General features: G+C 33.5%; 1 protein-coding gene across 6 annotated transcripts in view; it reads right to left on the bottom strand.

The window, feature by feature from the left end:
• SNX14 (sorting nexin 14) overlaps positions 1-20,690 on the bottom strand; it is an 84,249-nt gene that overhangs the window by 28,491 nt on the left and 35,068 nt on the right. For 2 of the 6 annotated variants that reach the window (XM_061427891.1, XM_061427896.1), the window contains exons 8-19: positions 20,475-20,631; positions 18,815-18,890; positions 18,036-18,080; positions 17,853-17,933; positions 17,642-17,756; positions 12,274-12,429; positions 11,784-11,908; positions 11,237-11,295; positions 8,523-8,549; positions 6,545-6,677; positions 4,286-4,487; positions 563-646 (exon numbers count right to left, since the gene is read on the bottom strand). In XM_061427891.1, coding sequence (XP_061283875.1) covers positions 563-646; positions 4,286-4,487; positions 6,545-6,677; positions 8,523-8,549; positions 11,237-11,295; positions 11,784-11,908; positions 12,274-12,429; positions 17,642-17,756; positions 17,853-17,933; positions 18,036-18,080; positions 18,815-18,890; positions 20,475-20,631 — 1,260 coding nt within the window. Of the gene's footprint in view, positions 1-562; positions 647-4,285; positions 4,488-6,544; positions 6,678-8,522; positions 8,550-11,236; positions 11,296-11,783; positions 11,909-12,273; positions 12,430-17,641; positions 17,757-17,852; positions 17,934-18,035; positions 18,081-18,814; positions 18,891-20,474; positions 20,632-20,690 lie in introns of those variants that run through there. The other 4 variants (XM_061427892.1, XM_061427894.1, XM_061427895.1 and 1 more) reach the window with 4 other exon arrangements.

Here is a 20,690-nt window from a genome sequence, read left to right as displayed (position 1 = left end):
ATGCCACGACTAAGACTAGGAGCAGTCAAAGAAAATTGTAAATATTAAAAAACAACAACAACCACAACACACAGACAAACTGAGAAGAGGAAGAACTCGAAAGAAAGAGTGTTCTACTTTTCTGATTGAGCTCTATGTTTTTAAAACATATAACTACAAGGTTTTGGTTTGGTTTTCTTCCCATATTTAAATCTAAGATTGAAACCAAAATACTTGCTATGCTGCATAGCAAACACATTTTCCACAGAGGAATACAGCAAAAGAACAGATGGCAGCTCTAAAATGCCTGCTGTAAATTCTCTACCACTGTCTTAAATTTTAGCATCATTCTTACTTGAAAAGCAATAAATTTTCATTGTAAAAACTTGAAAAAGATAAATAAGCAGAAATAGGATAAAAACAGTACACTCCTATTATCACTAGGAGCGTACCCAAGTGTCACTGTTACATTTCCTTATTACAGTTCAATTAAAATTAGAAAGTAACTTTAGAAAGCTGGTTCAATGGCTTTCAGGAAAGCTAATGCTGAAATGTAATGCTTTATACAAAAAGGACAACATACCATGAAATTCTGTTAGTTTTGATTCAAGTACATAGAATTCAAGATATCTTCTATAGACAGACCAATGTTCAGGCTCATGCCCAACTGTAAAATGAATGAATACACACTGAGAAATTAGTAATTTTACAAACTACTATTAAAAGAATGTACTATTTATAACAGTAAGTATACAAAGCTAGAAACTACCCCAGTCTTAATAATTTATTATTTCTTGGGAATTCCCTGGGGGTCCAGTGGTTAGGACTCCATGCTTCATCTGCAGAGAGCATGGGTTCAATCCCTGGTCCATGAACTAAGATCCTGCACGCCATGCCAGACCAAACAGATAATAATAATAATTTACTGTTTCTTGGCTTCACATTATTAATATATTTTACCCTATATTTTAATTTTAAGAAACTTAGAAGAGCTTGATAAATTTCAGCTATTTATGAGATTATCACAATAATATATACATTTTTTCCTACAATGGTATCAGAGAATTTATAAACTTCAAAAAAGCTTAATTTTTAAATGTCACAAAAATTATGCATTTAATAAAAATTTATAATCATTTTTGGAGCTCTCAAACACCGACTGTCAAGAACTAACACAGTACAGAACAGCACTATCCAATAGAACTTTCTGCATTTCTGAAAACATTCTATATTATCTGTACTAACATTATAGCTATTAGTCACACATTGCTATTGACCACTTGAAATGTGGCTAGTGTAAAAGAAACTGAATTTTTAATATTAATTTAATTCAACTGCCACATGTGACTCGTGACTCAAAAATTGGAAGCACAAAATAATGGTTTAAAGAATGAGTCAGGTCACACTGCCTATTTTTGTCCCAATTCCCCCACTTACTGACTATGTAAATTTGAACACTTAACCTCACTGTTCTTCCCTGGTGGCTCAGTTGGTAAAGAATCCAGCTACAGTGTAAGACACCAGGTTCGATCCCAGATCCAGGAAGATCCCTAGAGAAGGAAATGACAACCCCCTCCTGTATTCTTGCCTGGAAAATACCATGGACAGAGGAGCCTGGCGGGCTACAGTCCATGGGGTTGCAAAAGAGTCAGACACGACTTAGCGACTAAACAACACTGTGCTTTAGTTTGCTTATAATAAAAAGAATTGTACCTATTACATTAAAGAATCCACCTACAGAGCTTTTTGTAAGGTGCACAGCACAGAGCACCCCAAAAAATGTTAATGGCAATTATGAGCAACTCATGTCATTCAAGCATAAATCTGGAAATGCAATGTATTAACTAAACCCACAATAACTCAAAACTAACACCTATATTCAGAAAAACCAACCTGATACAGTTACAACCTATTAAGCAAATACTGTTCTTCTTCTTGAATATGCATCTTAGAAGATCTATATTGTATTCAGTTTTGGTTTTTAAAATCCTGAAATTGGTATTCTGCTATACATCCTGCTCACAGCATTCTCCTTGGGCTTCCCTGGTGGCTCAGACAGTAAAGAAACTGTCTGCAATGCAGGAGACCTGGGTTCGATCCCTAGGTAGGGAAGATCCCCTGGTGAAGGAAAAGGCTATCCACTCCAGTATTCTTGCCTGGAGAATTCCATGGACAGAGAAGCCTGGCAGGCTACAGTCCACGGGCTGCAAAGAGTTGCACACAAACGACCAACTGTCACTTTTACTTTTCACTTATACATATAAAATCAATGCAGCATTTAAACGATACACTTTTTTTATCCTTCATAGGGCATGGCTTCCCAAGAGCACATTACATTTTCAGTAACAGTCTGCAGCACAGCTGACAAAAATTATCTTAGAATACAAGTTTTAAGATAACTTCATTTCAATTTTATGTTGAATTAAGCCAAATTTTAAAAAATAAAGCAAAAAAAAAAAGGCAGCTGTGCAAAAGGCAAAAACAAAAGTAAATTCCCAAAATATTTTAAAGTATATCACATATAAAACTTTCAAAAGGAGAAAATACTACATGCTTACATAAATTTATTTATATTGGAGGGGAGGTCCAAGATGGCAGTACAGGAAGATGCTAGATTCAGTACCTCCAACAGATGACATACCAAGTCTACAGCTACATATGGATCATTTCCCTCTGAAAAAGATCTTAAAACTAGAAGAACTGCTTCTCCACCACAAAGGATAAAAGCGCTATACTGAGACAAGTAAGAAGGGCAGACACACAATCTTAGCAAAAAACCGTATCCTTAACTTTGTAAAAAATAAATAAGGGGAATTATTAGCACTGACCTATCTTCATACTATCTAAGTAACTGGAAATAGTAATCACTTCTCCACTCCTCTCTCAAACCCATTTCCTAACAGTACCATGAAATTTTTTCCTTCTTTCCTCACAGACTGTTCCCTCTTCCTGAGATCAACTTTATAGCTTTCTGCTCTCATTCCCAAAATGTGCTCACTTTTGATGTGTTTTTACTTATACAGACTGTCTCCTCTCTGGGATAAGCCCAGGGTGGTGACTATACAGCTATGGAGGCTGTTTATCCCTGTCTCTGCTGCAAGCCACGGCTAAAATCAACAAAAGAAAAAAGACAGCAAAACATAAAGAACACTTATAAGCTGTGTTTGATCATATTTTTATCAATTACTATACGCCACAACAATGGAGGAGAAATGCTGTCTTAATCAAATTGGTTTAATGACTGTGTGGATCACAATACTGTGGAAAATTCTGAAAGAGATGGGAACACCAGACCACCTGATCTGCCTCTTGAGAAATTTGTATGCAGGTCAGGAAGCAACAGTTAGAACTGGACATAGGAGTACGTCAAGGCTGTATATTGTCACCCTGCTTATTTAACTTATATGCAGAGTACATCATGAGAAACGCTGGACTGGAAGAAACACAAGCTGGAATCAAGATTGCTGGGAGAAATATCAATAACCTCAGATATGCAGATGACACCACCCTTATGGCAGAAAGTGAAGAGGAACTCAAAAGCCTCTTGATGAAAGTGAAAGTGGAGAGTGAAAAAGTTGGCTTAAAGCTCAACATTCAGAAAACGAAGATCATGGTACACGGTCCCATCACTTCATGGGAAATAGATGGGGAAATAGTGGAAACAGTGTCAGACTTTATTTTTCTGGGCTCCAAAATCAGTGCAGATGGTGACTGCAGCCATGAAATTAAAAGACGCTTACTCCATGGAAGGAAAGTTATGACCAACCTAGATAACATATTCAAAAGCAGAGACATTACTTTGCCAACAAAGGTTTGTCTAGTCAAGGCTATGATTTTTCCTGTGGTCATGTATGGATGTGGGAGTTGGACTGTGAAGAAGGCTGAGCGCCGAAGAATTGATGCTTTTGAACTATGGTGTTGGAGAAGAATCTTGAGAGTCCCTTGGGCTGCAAGGAGATCCAACCAGTCCATTCTGAAGGAGATCAGCCCTGGGATTTCTTTGGAAGGAATGATGCTAAAGCTGAAACTCCAGTACTTTGGCCACCTCATGTGAAGAGCTGACTCATTGGAAAAGACCCTGATGCTGGGAGGGATTGGGGGCAGGAGGAGAAGGGGACGACAGAGGATGAGATGGCTGCATGGCATCACTGACTCAATGGACATGAGTCTGGGTGAACTCCGGGAGTTGGTGATGGACAGGGAGGCCTGGCGTGCTGCGATTCATGGGGTCGCAAAGAGTTGGACACGACTGAGCGATTGATCTGATCTGATCTGATAGTGCTTTATGCATTAATAATAATAATACCTGCTCTTCTATCATTTCTTTCAACATCAATACAAAACACTGGTATTCTCTCCTTTTTCTCCCTTCTTTCAGAGGAAGTATCTTCAAAAAAGTCTACATATGGAATGCTAATTTTCCATGCAGCAAGGTTTCGAGGAGTGTTAGGTGTGTTCACAGCTTCCACTGGAGAATCATCTTCCATTACAACGATACCTTCTTCAATCTGAAAGAAAAAGAATCAGAAAAAAATTTAGTATTTCCAGGACCTTTACACCTACAGCATATGAGATACACTATAAAGCAATGTGCCACTATAAAGCCTATAATTTGTAATACTTTTAAAATTAAGTGATATCAAATTTTCTACTGAAAATGTAAAGATAAGAAACTAAAACTAGCAAGTTACTAGAATCGATTTCATATTTTGATACATCAGCCGTATATGAAAATTCAATAGAAAACACATACATCAGCAATTATAGGAAAAGATATTAAAACTACACAAATATAGGTAAATATTTAATTTGGTAGTGAGTAGCAGAAAATTATTGTACGGATATCTTTCATTTAGAGATGCATAATTTTGTGATAATAGCCACTGACGGAAATTGCACAGACAAACTGGAAATATATTGTACCTGGATATACCAGGTACAAATCTTTTGTAAAGCATTTTGGCAATACGTATTTTTAAAAAGCCATAAAACAGTTTCGATCAAGTAATCCCATTTCTGGGAACTTAGAAAGTATTTATTTAGAAATATGAAAGTATTTAAGTATTAGAAAGTATGAAAGTATTTATTCTAAATAATTTTTTAAACTGTGAAAAAGGCACAAGTAAAAAATATATTCACTGCAGCATTAAATAATATAATATTGGAAAAAGGTCTGAAGGCAATCTATTTCTATAGAATTGTTTTCTGCATCTCCTGGCTTCAAAATTTTAATCATATAAATGTTTAAAATAAATTCTTTAAAATATTTTTGAAGAAATATTATTTTTAAAAGAAAGCAGTGTTACACATGTTCTAGAAATATACATGCAGAAAGAAATGGAAAAAATGTACTTCATTAAATTCGAAGAGAACCTCTGAATTGACACATAATAATATCTGGTCACCTAGACATCTGTGATTCATGTTAAAGGGGGCAAATTTTACAGACAAAACACAATCATCTTGAACACACTTTTTAAAGGAAATGAATTTTGTAGCACTTAAGAGAATACTGAATAGTCTAGTCAGAGTGAACCAGCAGTGAGAGGTATTTCTTTCCAGAATTCTAGCTCCCTACCTTCACCCTGGGTTGTATTCTCTTCCCACACCTCTCTTCTAAGTAAATTCTTTTCCTCCCCGACAAAGTCCCCTGGCAATGATCCCCTTTTCTGTTTTGTCCTAAAATGCTTTTCTATCGTCCCTAAGAAGACTGTTAGTGATCTTAGGAAGACTTCTTAATGCTCTGTTAAAATCAAAAGTGTTCTAGGCCTAAAAAATGGAACTACAAAAATAGTAAGTGTTGGTTTTTGCCTTTTTGGGACAAGGCTACAAGGCTACCTCCTTATAAACTATGGTGTCGGAAGAAAAAAATCATGATTTCAAATCCAATGTGGTATATATTTTAACACATAATCTAATAGGAACAACAAAGGAGGGAGTGTTCAGTTCTGCTTGAGGACCCAGGTAAGGTTTATGGGAAGCAGCTGGATTCTGAAAGATGCATATGAATTTTCCAGGTAAATAAAGGGGAGGGGGGAGGCATCTCAAGCAAGGCATCACATGGTGGGTGTAATGTGCTTAAAAATCAGCTGGAATCTTGTTAAAATGTAAATTATGACTCAGTAGGTCTAGGATGAAGCCTGAGATTCTGTCTGCACTGATAATAAGCTCTTAGGTAATACTGATCATGTTGATCCACAGATCACAGTTTGAGTATCAAGGGGTTAAACAGGACATATTAACATAATTCCAAATGCCTGGCTAATATGGTTAGGAAGAGATAAGATCAGGATGTGAAGTAAAAGCGTAATCAAAATATGATAAATTGTTTGACTATTAGAAGCATTATCACCGAAACAGAAACCATTCTGGCCTTAGTAAGCAGTAACTTAATGCTGAGAAAATTTTAAATTAGATTAGTACCATGGATGGAAAACACAAATGAAGTCAGAAGTAAGAAGTAAGATTAAAAAAGAGGGAAAATAACAAGTAAGCACATCCAACTTTTTATGCTATTTTTAAGTCTGAAGTTATACATACATCAAATTGAAAAATTCTTACTTACAAAGTCGTCTTCACCTTCAGCTAAACCATAGTTTGGCAACATAGCTCCCTCCATTGTGGTGCTCTTGAAGACTCCTTTAATTTTGCTGCCTATTCGGCTGATTCCAAATGATTCTCCTCTCTTCTGTGTGCTCCTAAATATTAAAACAAAAATATATCAAGAATATAGCAAGTTATTACATTATCACAACACCTCTAGTTTACTGTAAACAATAATAAAAATAGTTGCAAAAATGGTAAACTGAAGGTATGGCTAAACATAACATTTTGGAGTTCTCAGTCATAGATTAAGTCTCAATATCTTCATAATCAAAAGTGACAGTATATTTAAAGTTTAAATTTGAGGGGATGAACAAATGAGACAATATTTATTAACAAACATTTGAAATTTACCTACTCTTTTACCTTAGAATAGTAACGGAACTACCAAGTATAAAAGATGAGAGCCCTCTAGTGGTACATATTTCTAACTGCCATTCAGCTTTTGAAATAACAGGTTAAAAAATACGGTAAGGCCAATGTTCAAAATAGACTATACCATTCAAACTGTACCCACCCAGCTGGTGCAGTGGTAAAATAATCCACCTGCTAATGCACTTCTGAAATAATTCAGCGTAACAGAAAAACAAAAAGACTAGGAAACTTTCTCAGTACTTCGTTTTTAGATAGAACAAAAAAATTCTGAAAATGGCTGAAAATTTTTAAGCAAACTTCAACTTTATAATCACATAAATGATACTCAAAAGAAGAATGAAGTATAAAATGTACCTTACATTATTTCAAAGTAATAACAAGACAAGAAATAAAATGCCAAGGTAAAAGCTAGCAATGAACATAAAAGATAAAAGCAAATGTAGCCTAAGAAGCCTGCTCTGTCTTACATATTAAATAATGGTTTTGCAATTTTTTACAAAAGTGAATTTCTAAAAGCAGAAATAGCTGAAAAGCAACAACAAAAATATGCCAAAAATCAGCAAAAATTTCCTCCATTACAGCCTACCGCTCCTGTTTCAACAAATAAAAACATAACTTTTATCCAATTTAAAAGTCATGCTCACTATGTAATACTGCCCTTATAAGAGACCTCCAAATAAAAAATGACTATTTTAAAATTCAAGAAAGTTGGTTTGGAACGGCTTAACTTAATGAATAGCTACTATTCATATAAGAAAATGTACTTATAAAAATAATGCAACAATTACAGAAATACAAGTAAACTGATCAAGTTTCAATGCACTAGGTATATGAGTGATATGTACATTTTATACACGTTCAAGGAGTGAAGAAGTGAATCAAACTTATTTTAAAACTGGAAAAACTCTAATAATAAGCAGTAGTAGTTGTAAAAAAGGATACTTAAGCTAGAACATTATTTTAAACAAACATATAGTGTTTTTTAAAAATTCAAAATTGTAAACGCAACTTTCTCTGAAAGAAATGTCAAAAACAAATATGAAAATATTGATAAAATATTAAAATCTCCAGAATCTAGATAGATTTTGCTGGTCTTCAGAACCTAAATGGATTATAAAACAATTTTGACTTTTTGAACTGTATTTTTTAAATATCTCACTTGTGATGAAGCCCAGAAATACTGAAAAAACACTATTAATTGCTTTAAAAAAAAAAGTACTTTAAACACATGTAAGTCTAAATGTAATTTAGCAAGATCAATACCATTAAAAAAATGAGGTAATAGCTTTAAAAGCTGAATACTGGCTTTTTCATTTTATTTTTATACTGACATTTTTATTTTATAATGATATATATCATGTTATTTCCAAAATGAGACATCTAGAATCAAAGTAGAGGTTAATTTTAAGAGATATCCCAAACAGCTGATACAAAGGCAGTAGTTGCATAATGTTTCTTTTTTTATTTTTATTTTTTTAATTTTACTTAGGTTGTTTTGGGTGTATGTTTTGGAATTAAACAGATAATTTATACAGAAAAGAATCACATGCTGTCTCAAGACTTACCGAAAATCATCCAAACTTAGGCTACCTCTGCAGTAACAGATATGTGACATTATATAAGGAAAAGAGAAAGAAAAACCCCAGACATTAAACAAGTTTCACTTTAGAACAATAAAACAAAATTTAAAAGCTTTAAAAATTACACTGATGGATAACATTCATCTTGACAAAGAAAAGGAATTCTTAGGAATAACATGATAAAGGAAAGAGAAATAAAACACAATGGCTCTTTTGGGGAAGTAGAATCTGAATTCTAGATCATTAAAAAAATTCTTAAAAACTCAGTATGTCACGAAATAATTCTGTATTTTTTGCCCTCATTTAGGCAAACTATTTGTTTAATACAGTGGAAAATATTCAGAGACTAAGCCACCAAAAACTTCACAGAAAAAACAAACATGTATTTTCTAACATGGACTTCATGTCTATGGATGCAAGCTCAACACATTGTTAGTTTGAATATTTTTTAAAATGTCTTAAGCTAAGAAGCAAAGTTAACAAAAGATCCATCCTTAAATATTTTTTTAAGTTATGCTTTAAGTATAGAATGAAACAGATTAACATTAACATACATTAAAATTTTGCTTTTAAAATGCAAATATAATAATAATGTGAAAATGCCTAAACATTTGGGAAAATTTAACAAGATACACACCAATGCCTTTGTTAATCTCACAGTTAATATATATTAGTGGTTGGTCACCTGCTTTTAATGTAGGCATAAAATGTATGAATAAATATTTTACATATTTTCAGTCATCTAACAGCTAATTAGCAATGATACTGCAAATTTTCAGTGAAGGACTGTTAAGAAAGTCTTTTAGTTATTCTACACAGGTAAATGAATCATTGACCATCACTGGAGCAGAGTCCTGACAAGACAGATAATGTCAGCATCAGGTCAATATAAAGAAAAATATACTTTCTAAGGCTATAACCATTACCCAGAATGAAAAAAAAAAAACACATTTTCTTCCTATTAAGTTTATATGCTAAGACAGCAAAATTAGAGCCTCAATATGTTGAAGACAACTAGGTGTTCTCAAAGTGGCAAAGGAAGCTTTCCATCTCTGAGGTTATGACCCTGACTTACATTTAGCTACTCAGCAAGCTTAGAAGATCAAAGAACCACTTCCTCTTAAGGAATCCAATAGAGGAGTTTCACTATCAATGTCAGACTCCAAACATCCTAAGTCCATAAAAATAAATAAATAAAATGTTAAAGAGTCGCTCAGTCATGTCCAACTCTTTGTGACCCCATAGACTGTAGCCCACCAGGCTTCTTTGTCCATGGAACTTCCAAGGCAAGAATATTGGAGTTGATTGTCATTTCCTTCTCCAGGGGATCTTCCCCACCCAGGGAAGGACCCACATCTCCTGCATTGCCAGGTGGCTTCTCTATCACTGAGCCACGTGGGAAGCCCTGTGTGGATTGGGTAAAGAATGCTATTTTAAATAGTATGCATGGAATTTTTGTTATATAAATTAACTATTGCACAGTTGCAATATATAAATTCTTAGGGAAAAGTAAAGGAGTAACATTTTAACAAAGAATCATAAAGGTTACGTTCCACATTTCAGAAAGCTATGTCCCACCTTTCAGGTGGTAGCTACAGGTAAAGAATTCACCTGCCAATGCAGGAGACACAAGAGACAAAGGTTCCATCCCTGGGTTGCGAAGATCATCTGGAGAAGGAAACAGCAACCCACTCCAGTATTCTGGCCTGGGAAATCCCATGGACAGAGGATCTTGGTGGGCTACAGTCCATGGGGTCGCAGAGAGTTGGACACGATTGAGCACTGGGGCACCTTTCAGAAAAATTATTACATATACACTACATATATACTGGCACATTATGTAAAAATTAATACTTAACATTCAAAAAAATTTAAATCTATATATTTCTACAACCCTTAGTTTTGTCAAAATATGTAACACAGTCTCCCCACGGCTCAGGTTTTCACATTTTTCCTTATACTATTTTTGCTAAGTCACTTCAGTAGTGTCCGACTCTGAAGGAGACTGGTGGGCTACAGTCTATGGGGCTGCAAAGAGTTTGACATGAGAGCATACACATACACAAACTGGAAGATGTTGAGAGCAACGTGAATATCAATTCTATAGATTTATATATTTGATATCTGTGTCAATTTTGTATATATACAATGTAAGGAACAACTCAAGACATTAATTATCCAATTTATAAATGGATAAAGCACCTCTCTTACATTGCCTTTATTAGGTCATTTAACTGCACATTTATGTTTCTAGAAAGCCAAGAATGGAAAGAGAGAAAAACCCTTCCACTTTTGTAACCAGTGGGTACTCTAATAAACATCACTCTCTGGGGAAAAAACAAACTACTCTCTAAAATGGAGTTATCTGTGGATTTCAATTATGCATGCAGTCCACAGTTTCCAATAAAGCAGGTAATCCAGCACTAATATGTGTTAGTTATAATATTAACAAAGCAATGGTATGTTATCTTGTTAAATTTTTCTAAAAGAATGTCTGGCATTTTTACATTACTATATGTAATATGGCTCTACAATTCCTTAGTAAAATATCTGGTTTACTTATACAGCAAAGAAACCACACAGTCAAAGAAAAACAGCTAATAAAGGTGATGATGCTATCACAGAATGATTAGCATCAAAAAGAACCAAAAAAAAAAAAAAAAAAAGCAACAACCATATATACGATTGAATATACTTACCTGTTGAATTTTGAATTGCGGGTTGGTGATTCTGCACCTCTTAAAAGTTGTCTAAAATACTTAAAAAATAATTATGATTTATTAAACCTGTACTTGATATTGAAATATGCTATTTTACCTTACTACTTTCGAGTTCAAAGAAAACATTACTTAAATCAAGTGAATACAATCACAGTCAAATAGAGTAAGGATTAAGATATTGCAAATGGAGGTATTCAAACCATCTGATTTCCACAAGTAGGTAAATAATATACATACAAGAATGGGGTTTCCCCATCACCACTACAAAGCCACTCAGATATATGGAAAATCAAATACCAATTAGGTAGCAATCTACTAGTCACATACACAAACATGGTTTTGATATTAAGAAATAATTTTATTATCAGTTTCTAATCTCCATTATGTAGTGCAAAACAGCATCCATTTTCTTAATTAACTGCATTTTATTTTTCTGTTTATTATTTGAATTACTCATGTAATGATATCAAAGCAACTAATAAGTTTTAAAGAAAAATCTTCACACAACATTAATATTCTGACTTACCTCATCACTGTGGCAAAACATAGGAGTAAACACATTTTCCAAGAGAGAAAGTACGTGTTCATAAGCTTCAAAAAGACATCTCATAGTTTGAAGTTTCACAACATCTATATATGGGCCTTCAGCAACTGTTAAAAAAGTTATATTGCAAAAATTATTTATGAAAAGCATAAATACACTATATATTAGTTTAAAATTCATTACAGTGAAAGAGCAAACAAACAACATGAAAACTGTTTTGCAGAAATCCACTGTAAGGTGCAGATCACACCAGAATGAAGAATTAGAACAACCTAGCCAGTTCTGGCAAGTATTAGGTATGTGAATTGTGAATAAGTTTCTTCATCACAGCTTTCATCTTGTTAGTAAAATGGGATAATGCCTGCCTGTGTATCTCACACAGCTGTTGCAGTAAGCAGGGGATACATCAGAAAACTCTGAAAAGAGTAAAAGAACTACAGAACTACAGAACTCGTCCTCATCTTTTACTTACTTTTTTGAATCTCTTCTACAATGAAGGGATCAAATCGAATTTTGTCAACACTTTCATCTAAACAATATGTTTTATAAATCTTTTGCAACTCTTCATGAAGAGACAGCATTTCATCATTTGATAACTCTGGTCGTAAAATTCTGTCATTGAATTCCTCTAGCAAATTCAGAAAGGAAAAAAAAAAAAGATTTGCATAGAATAAAACTATTCAGTGAAAACTTTATGTTCTCAGTCAAATTGTAATGAATATCAAAAGTGGCAATTATGAGTAATCTATTCATCATTTTAAGTTTTTAAAAAATATTTAATTGGGAGCAATAAAACAACTACTGAGATGAAAGAGAAGTTAAACAATCAAATATAATATATACCAACGTAAAATGTGTCAATATTTGCCTAGCAATATAAACCTTCTAAAACTTAGAATAATAAACATGTTTGTAAAATTCTCTTTAAGGAACATATTGGATTAATTTTTTATACCAAGGGTCTTTAATATTCTGAAACCCGATTCACCAAATAATAGTGAAAACTAAGGCTCTTTTTAGTCCCAGTCAATGTTTTTAAACAATGTTTCTTTCCATCATGGAAGCTGTAGACTAGTGACAGAGCTCAGTCTGAACAAATCAATTTTTTCTAAAGAGACAGAGGACAGCATTAAAAAACCCAAAATACTGACTGCCTTTTTTATTACAAGAGGTAATATGGAGCTTACCCCTTAATTCTTAATTATCCAAAATGAAACACAAAAAGAAAAGGAGCTTTTCTTTAAAAAAGAGTAAGAAAAAACTAGAACAGAACATATGAGATCTTTGGAATGATTGGAGTCTCAGAAAGAAAGGGGAGAAAAAAATCAGGCACTGTATTTGAAGAGGTAACAGCCAAGCATCTTCTAAAATAATAAAAAACACCAACCTACATATCTAAGATTCCTAGGAAAATCCAAGTAGAATAAACTTTTTAAAAACTACACATTACAGTTAAATTGCTGAAACCCCAAACACAAAAAGAAAACTGCAAAATCAGGGAGAAAAGGGATATATGTAGGGAAACAAACAGAAGAATGGAAGCTAATTTCTCCTTAGAAACAATGGCGCTGTTCAAACGACAGTGAAAAAAATGACATAAAATGCTGAAAGAAAAAAACCATAACCCAAAATTTTTTATTTGGTGAAAATATCTTTTTTAAATGAATACAAAATAACACCTTTTCAGACAGACAAAAGCTAAGAGAATTTACCTCCAGCAGAATGGTGCTATAAGAAATGTAATAAAAAACATTTATTTCAGCAGAAGGAAAATGATACAGAAACTGGCTCTGCAGAAAAAGAATAAAAACCACCAAAAAAGTAAATATGCCAGCCAGTAACTATCAGGGCCAAAATATGTGTGCATGTGTGTGTGTGTGTTAAGACTGTTGCTTAAGGAAGAAAAAGCAATGTACTGTGGAGTTTCATAGCCTACACAGAATTAAACTATACAGTAACAGTCACATCAGACAGGAAGGGAACAAACTGAGGTATACTGAGGTTCTTACACTGTTCCTGAAATAGTAAAATATATGTTTAAATGAAAACTGTGATCAATGAAGGATGTACAGGGTAATCATTATGAACTGAGCAACCACTAAAAAAAAACAAGAAAATGTCAATAGAGGAGATAAAATACTGAAAAATGCTCAAGTAATTCAAAGAAAGGCTGGAAAACATTAAAAAAAAAAATACATGGAACAAATACAAAACACCAAGACCAAAGACCTAACAATAAATATGCAATAATTATATTAAGTGCAAAAGTACTATACACCCCAATTAGAAAATCAAGATTATCAAACTCGCTTTTTTTAAAGCAATATTCAGCTATATGGTATTTATAATAAATGTTAAATTCTTTAATTATATAGAAAAAGGTAATACAATGCAAACCCAAGCGTAAAGATAGTATAACTATATATTAATATCAAACAAAGTAGACTTCAAGACAGAAAATTACCAGAGATAAAGAAGAGCATTTTATAGTGATAAAAGGATAGATTCATTAACAATCTTAACTGTCTCTGCACCTAATAATGAAGCTTGAAATACATTAAAAAAAAAAAAAAATAACTAAAGGGAGAAATAGCAAATCCATTAAGAAATCTGAAAGAATATATAATATGTGAACACAAGCCATCAATTTAATCTAGATGATATTTACAGAACACCACCCAACACAGTAAAATAGATGTTCTTCTCACATGCACATGGAATATTCATACAGATCATATGGATGGGCCATAAGACAAGTTTCAATCAATTTCAAAGGACTGAAATCATACAGAATATTTTGTCTGATCAGGAGAGTGTTAAATCAGAAATCAATCACAATAAGATATCTCAAAAATCGCCAAATTTTGGAAATTTAGCAATACATTTCAAAATAACCCAAGGGTCAAAGGATAAACCACAGGAAAATTTTAAAATATTTCAAACTAAATGACTATAAAAAGCACAGAGTACCAAAAATCTTAGAATTCAGTTATAGCAACTCATAGAGAGAAATTTATAGTTTTAAGTGCTTATATTAAGAAAGAAGAAATGTGTACAAATTAATCATCAGTGCTTTCATCTTAAGAAACCATAAGTACAAACTAAACGAAAGGTAAGAAGAAAGGAAATAGTAAATATGAAAGCTAAAACTTAGCAAATCAAAAATATTTCAAAACTTTATAAACCACTAGAAAGTACAAATTACCAATAAAGAGGGGATATCACTACAGCTTCATAATAAAAGAAAATTAGGAATAACCTGGTGATTAAATAGGTTGCTGAGATGTACTAAAAGCATTTTAAAAATCCACTGTTCACTCATGATAAAAATTTTCAGCAAACAATAAACAGAAGGAAATATTCTCTATCTAGTAAAGGAGATCTACCAAAAAAAACCCAGGCTAATATTATACATAATGGTATAACACTGAATGATTCCCCCCTAAAGCAAGGATGTAAGCTCTCACCACTTAGATTTAGCAACACACTGAAGGTCCTGGCCATTACAATAGGGGCAAGAAAAAGAAATAAGATGTAAATATCACAAAGGAAAAAATAAAACTGTGTATTCACAGATGACATGATTGTGTATGCAGAAAATCCTAAGGAAATCTACAAAAAAGCTACTAGAACTAGTAAGTAAACTTAGTAATGTCACAGGATACAAAATCAGTATGCAATAAATCAATTCTATTTCTGTATATAAGCTAAAAACAATTTAACAAGTTATTTTAAATACCACATTCAAATAAATCCAAAAATAAAGACCCACAGTGATAACTATGAAACATTTTATGGAGAGATTTAAGAATGAAATGAATGAAAAAATACGCCCTATTCATGCACTGGAAACCTAAGTACTGTTGAGATGTCATTACTCCCCAAGTTGAGCTACAGATTCAATACCACCCCAATTAAAACATTGAAGCAGGTTGTGCGTGTGGATGAAGGGGTAAGATTGTCAGTCTGATTGTAAATTTTATATAGAAATGCAAAGAACTTAAAATAGCTAAGGACAGTCTTTAAAAAGAACTAAGTGGGAAGCCCTAAACCACTTGATTGCAAAACTTACTTGATCAAAGTAATAAAGACTGTGGTATCGGCCAAAAAAGTAGACATATGGATCAACGGAAAAGAATATAACCGAGAAACAGACCCACATATGGTCAAAAGGTTTGTCAAGGATGCCCAAGTAATTCAAGATGGGAATAAAATGTCTCTTCAAAAAATGGATACTGGAAAAACTGTATATCCATATAGGGGAAAAATGAACCTCCACCCCTACCTAATACCAACCTAAAAATTATTTCAAGATAGATCACAAACCTGTATATAAAATATAATAACTATAACACACCTAGAGAAAAACAGGCAAATATCACCTTGACTTAAGATAGGTGAAGGCTTAAAAAAGTCTTTCGGAAGTCTCAGAAAGCACTAAGCATAAAATTAAAAACTGATACACTGAATTTCATCAAAATTTAAAAGTTCTACTCATCAAGACACTATTCCGAAAATAAAAAGACATGCCATTGTCTGAAAGAAAATCTTTGTAATACTTGTATCTGACAAAAAGACATATCTAGAATATTTAAAAAACTACTGAAATGTCTGACAAAAGGAAAAACAATTCAGTAAAAAACAGCCAAAAGATAGCAATTCCACAAAGATATTCAAATAGTCAATAAGCACATGATAAAGTGTTCAGCTCTGTTAATCATTAGAGAAGCACAAATTAAAAGCACAACAAAATTCTACCATATGCCAATAAAATGGCTAAAACTAAAAAGATAAACACCACCAAATTTTTATAAAGTTGAGGTACAACCAGAACTCTCTTTCACTGCTGGTGGAGTAAAATAGTACATACAATCCTCTGGAAAACAATTTGGCAGCTTTTTATAAAATTAAACAAATATCTACCTTGTAACACAGCAATTCTACTTCTAGTTATTAAATATATGCTCAAGAGAAAGCCCTGTACAAGAATGTGCACAGCAGCTTTATTCATAATAGCCCAAGAGTGGAAGCAGTCTAGATACCCATTTACGAGGAGAATGAATAGTGTGGTACCCTCATACAAAAGAACACTACTTTGCAATAAAAAAGAACAAACTACTCATCTACACAATAACATGAATCAATCTTAAAAAGCATCATCCTGAATCAATGAAGTCAGGCCCCAAAAGTACATACTATGAGCTTCCATCTATATAAGGAAACTGTACAGGAAAAACTAATCTGTGGTGAAAGAAACGAGATCAGTGACTGCTTTGGCAGGAGTGGGAGCAGGAAAGGATCAGTTGGGAAGGGCTCTCAGGGAACCTTCTAGGGTGATGGAAATGTTCCTGATCTCAGTAAAGGTGTACGTTATATGGACTGCAGATTTGTTAGAGCAATTGTATATTTAAATTCTATTTGTTTCACTGTGTAAATTACACCTCAATTTTTTTTCATTATATATTAAAAAAAATTAGGTGCATTAGAAAAACTAATCTTTTCAGAGTCCATACAGTGCCTCAAAATCCAATAGCACAAGATGTTATAGAACTTCTAGTCAAAATAGAACATTTTTATATTTGATTACTTAATCAAAATAATTCTTAACAAAAACTGTGACAAAATGCTCATGACCAGGTCTTTAACACAATTTCATTACTCTAAATTTTTAGTAGTTTTTTTTTTTCTGCTAAGAGGATTTGGTTGAAGTCCATTATAGATTATGTTCCAATGTGGAAAGGAGTAGACACTGGCAACTACAACATCAGAGCTGATCTAAATAGTCAAGTATATGACAAAGTTTAACAATGACTTTAGTAAAGTACACAGGTAAGCCTCACCCACAGTCAGACAAATCTGCAACACGTGCACTGCTCCTTCTTGTTTCAGAAAGTTCATAAACCGAAACAAGAGATCTTGCTGCTCTCTGATTTGCTTCAATTCTAACTTCAGCACCTTGAAACAACATGAGGAAGAGTAAGTTAGAGCTATATAAATACGTGATAAAATTGTTTATATCAAAAGTAATAAGTTATTTCTGAAAATACTTACAGATGGTTTTTTATTTCTAGGTTCTGCAAATTTTTGCAAGAATGGAACTAAAGGGGAAGGCGGTTCAGTCGCTTTTTCAGGCTTTGAAGAGAAAATTAATTCAGTCAAGTGTCATTTGATTGTACAGGTATGTATCAAACTTCAATGCAATCTGAAATATTTTCTAACGTGTTTAATACTCACTGGATTGTCATCTATGAAGATGATAAGCAAATGATTCACAGTATCCTAATGGAAAATAATAAACATAGATCAAAATAATTTCATTAGTGTATTCTGCCCTGAATTCTGAAAGCTTCTATCAGATTATGAAAGTTTCTGGAAAAATGACAAAACAGAGCAGTGGCAAAAAGCATCTGTACTTTTGTAACATAGAAGAACTTTAAAAAAAATCTACAATACAGGGTTCTCAACTTTTGTGGAAATGGAAAAAGAAAAGTTACTCTGACTTTGGCATTCAAAATGCTTATAAATTATTCCTATTTCTTCAAAATTTTACTGGATCAAAAGTAAAAGCAACTCACCTATCCATCAATATATGAATGAACAAAATGTGACATATATCTATAATGAAATACTACTCAGCCTTGAAAAGAAAGGGAATTCTGATATATGCTACAACATGAATGAACCTTGATGATATTACACTATGTAAAATAAGCCAGATGCTGCATCATTCCACTAATCTAAGGTAACCAGAGTAGTCAAGTTCATAGAGACAGAAAACAGAGTCAGGAAGTAGAGTTGCCAGGCATTAGGAGGAATGGAGAATTACTGTTTATATGGGTACAGAGTTTCAATTTTATAAGATAAAAAGAGTTCTGGAGACAAGCATTGGTGATGGTTGCTCAACAATGTGAATGTACTTAATACCACTGAACTGTACATGTAATTTAAGATGGTAAATTTTACTTTATATGCATCTTATCACAATTAAAGAAAAAAATTTTTTTACATCTTACTGGATCAGCTAGGAAATCCAAAGAAGGGAGGAACACCGAACCAGAGAGAATCTCTCTTAAAAGTAAGGTCAGCGATCTGGAAAAAAGAACAATATTGTACATATTTAGTGATTTACATCAGCTCTCACGTGGGAATCCTGTTAATATGACTATGATTCAGGAGGTCTGGGGTCTGCCCTGAGAGTCTGCCATCTCTAACAAGCCACCAACTAATGCTCACACTACTAGTTCAGAGACCACACCTGGATTTCTTAACTGGTTAAAAGGAATACTATTAAGAGGGAAAAAGCATTTCCTTGGCAGGAGGAACTTAAGTAAGCATTAGAAAAATTCTACCTCAGAATATTACAATGTTACATATAAAAAATTAATAAAACTAATTTTAATAGTATAATTACTGTGTGATTATAATATTTAAATTAATAAAACCATTTTTAAACTATTTTATTTAAAATACTTTAAATTTAAAATAAAGTAATATTTAAAGTGTACCACTAAGAATAAGCCATGGTTGGATGTACTGTACAGCACAGAGAAATATAGCTATTATTTTATAATAACTCTAAATAGAGTACTTTCCTGGTGGCTCAGACAGTAAAGCGTCTGCCTCCAATGTGGGAGACCAAGGTTCAATCCCTGAGTTGGGAAGATCTCCTGGAGAAGGCAATGGCAACCCACTGCAGTATTCTTGCCTGGAAAATCCCATGGATGCAGGAAGCTGGTAGGCTACAGTCCATGGGGTCGCAAGGAGTTGGACACGACTGAGCGACTTCACTTTCACTTTCTTTCACTAAACAGAGTGTAGTATATGAAAATACTGAAGCAGTATGTTACCTGAAAATAGTACTATGCTGCTGCTGCTGCTGCTAAGTCACTTCAGTCGTATCCGACTCTTTGCGACCCAATGGACGGCAGCCTACCAGGCTCCCCCGTCCCTCGGATTCTCCAGGCAAGAACACTGAAGTGGGTTGCCATTTCCTTCTCCAATGCATGAAAGTGGAAAGTGAAAATGAAGTCACTCAGTTGTGTCCGACTCTTAGCAACCCCATGGACTACAGCCTACCAGGCTCCTCTGTCCATGGGATTTTCCAGGCAAGAGTACTGGAGTGGGGTGCCATTGCCTTCTCCGGAAAATAGTACTATGACCTAACTATAATTCAATTAAGTAAATAAATAAAATAAGCCATGGTCCTTATCTCTAAGGATCATAAAGATAAGAGCAACAAAGGAACTTTATGGAATAATCTAAACATGCTCTTGCAGGAACAAGGGAGACTGGATGGACTAAATGACCTTTAACTATACTTTTCAAACTTAGCTGTATAATTTGTCCAAAGTGTTTCTGCATGTCTTTTCAAAGAAACACCAAGAATGCAACACAGTATAATGATATCAAGTAAGAAACTTAATTTTTATGTGTATCTTTGATTTCCCAAGATCAGTTTCTAGGAAAAAACTGTTAGCAATACAACATATCATGAACATTCAGTGCCTAAAACGGCATTTTAAGACCTGATAAATTCTATTTCTTAAATGGAAAATTTTTCACATCATAGGATAACCTCAAGTTTTAGTGTATTCCTATTATGATCAAAAACAGCAATATACACATGGCATGGTACGTAAATACTGCTATGACATTTTCCAGTCTTATTTATACCTGCAGTCTGTTGCTTTAGGAGGTAAAATATAAGGAAAAAGTAGTTCGGTAAGTTTCCTTAAATAATGTAATTCATCTCTTCGACTCCTCAAAGCCACATGAAGCTCTGGACCATATTCTTCTAAAGCAGCTTGCTGTAAAAACTCTGTATTTTCTACTATAAATACAAATAAGAAATAAACATTGGAAGAAGTTAACAGCATTAAATAACTTCAG

This window comes from Bos javanicus, chromosome 9 (genome assembly GCF_032452875.1).
Source record: "Bos javanicus breed banteng chromosome 9, ARS-OSU_banteng_1.0, whole genome shotgun sequence".
Classification (NCBI taxonomy): Eukaryota; Metazoa; Chordata; class Mammalia; order Artiodactyla; family Bovidae; genus Bos; species Bos javanicus.
The sequence above is the reverse complement of the archived record's forward strand: the minus strand, read 5'-3'. Positions and strand labels throughout refer to the sequence as shown.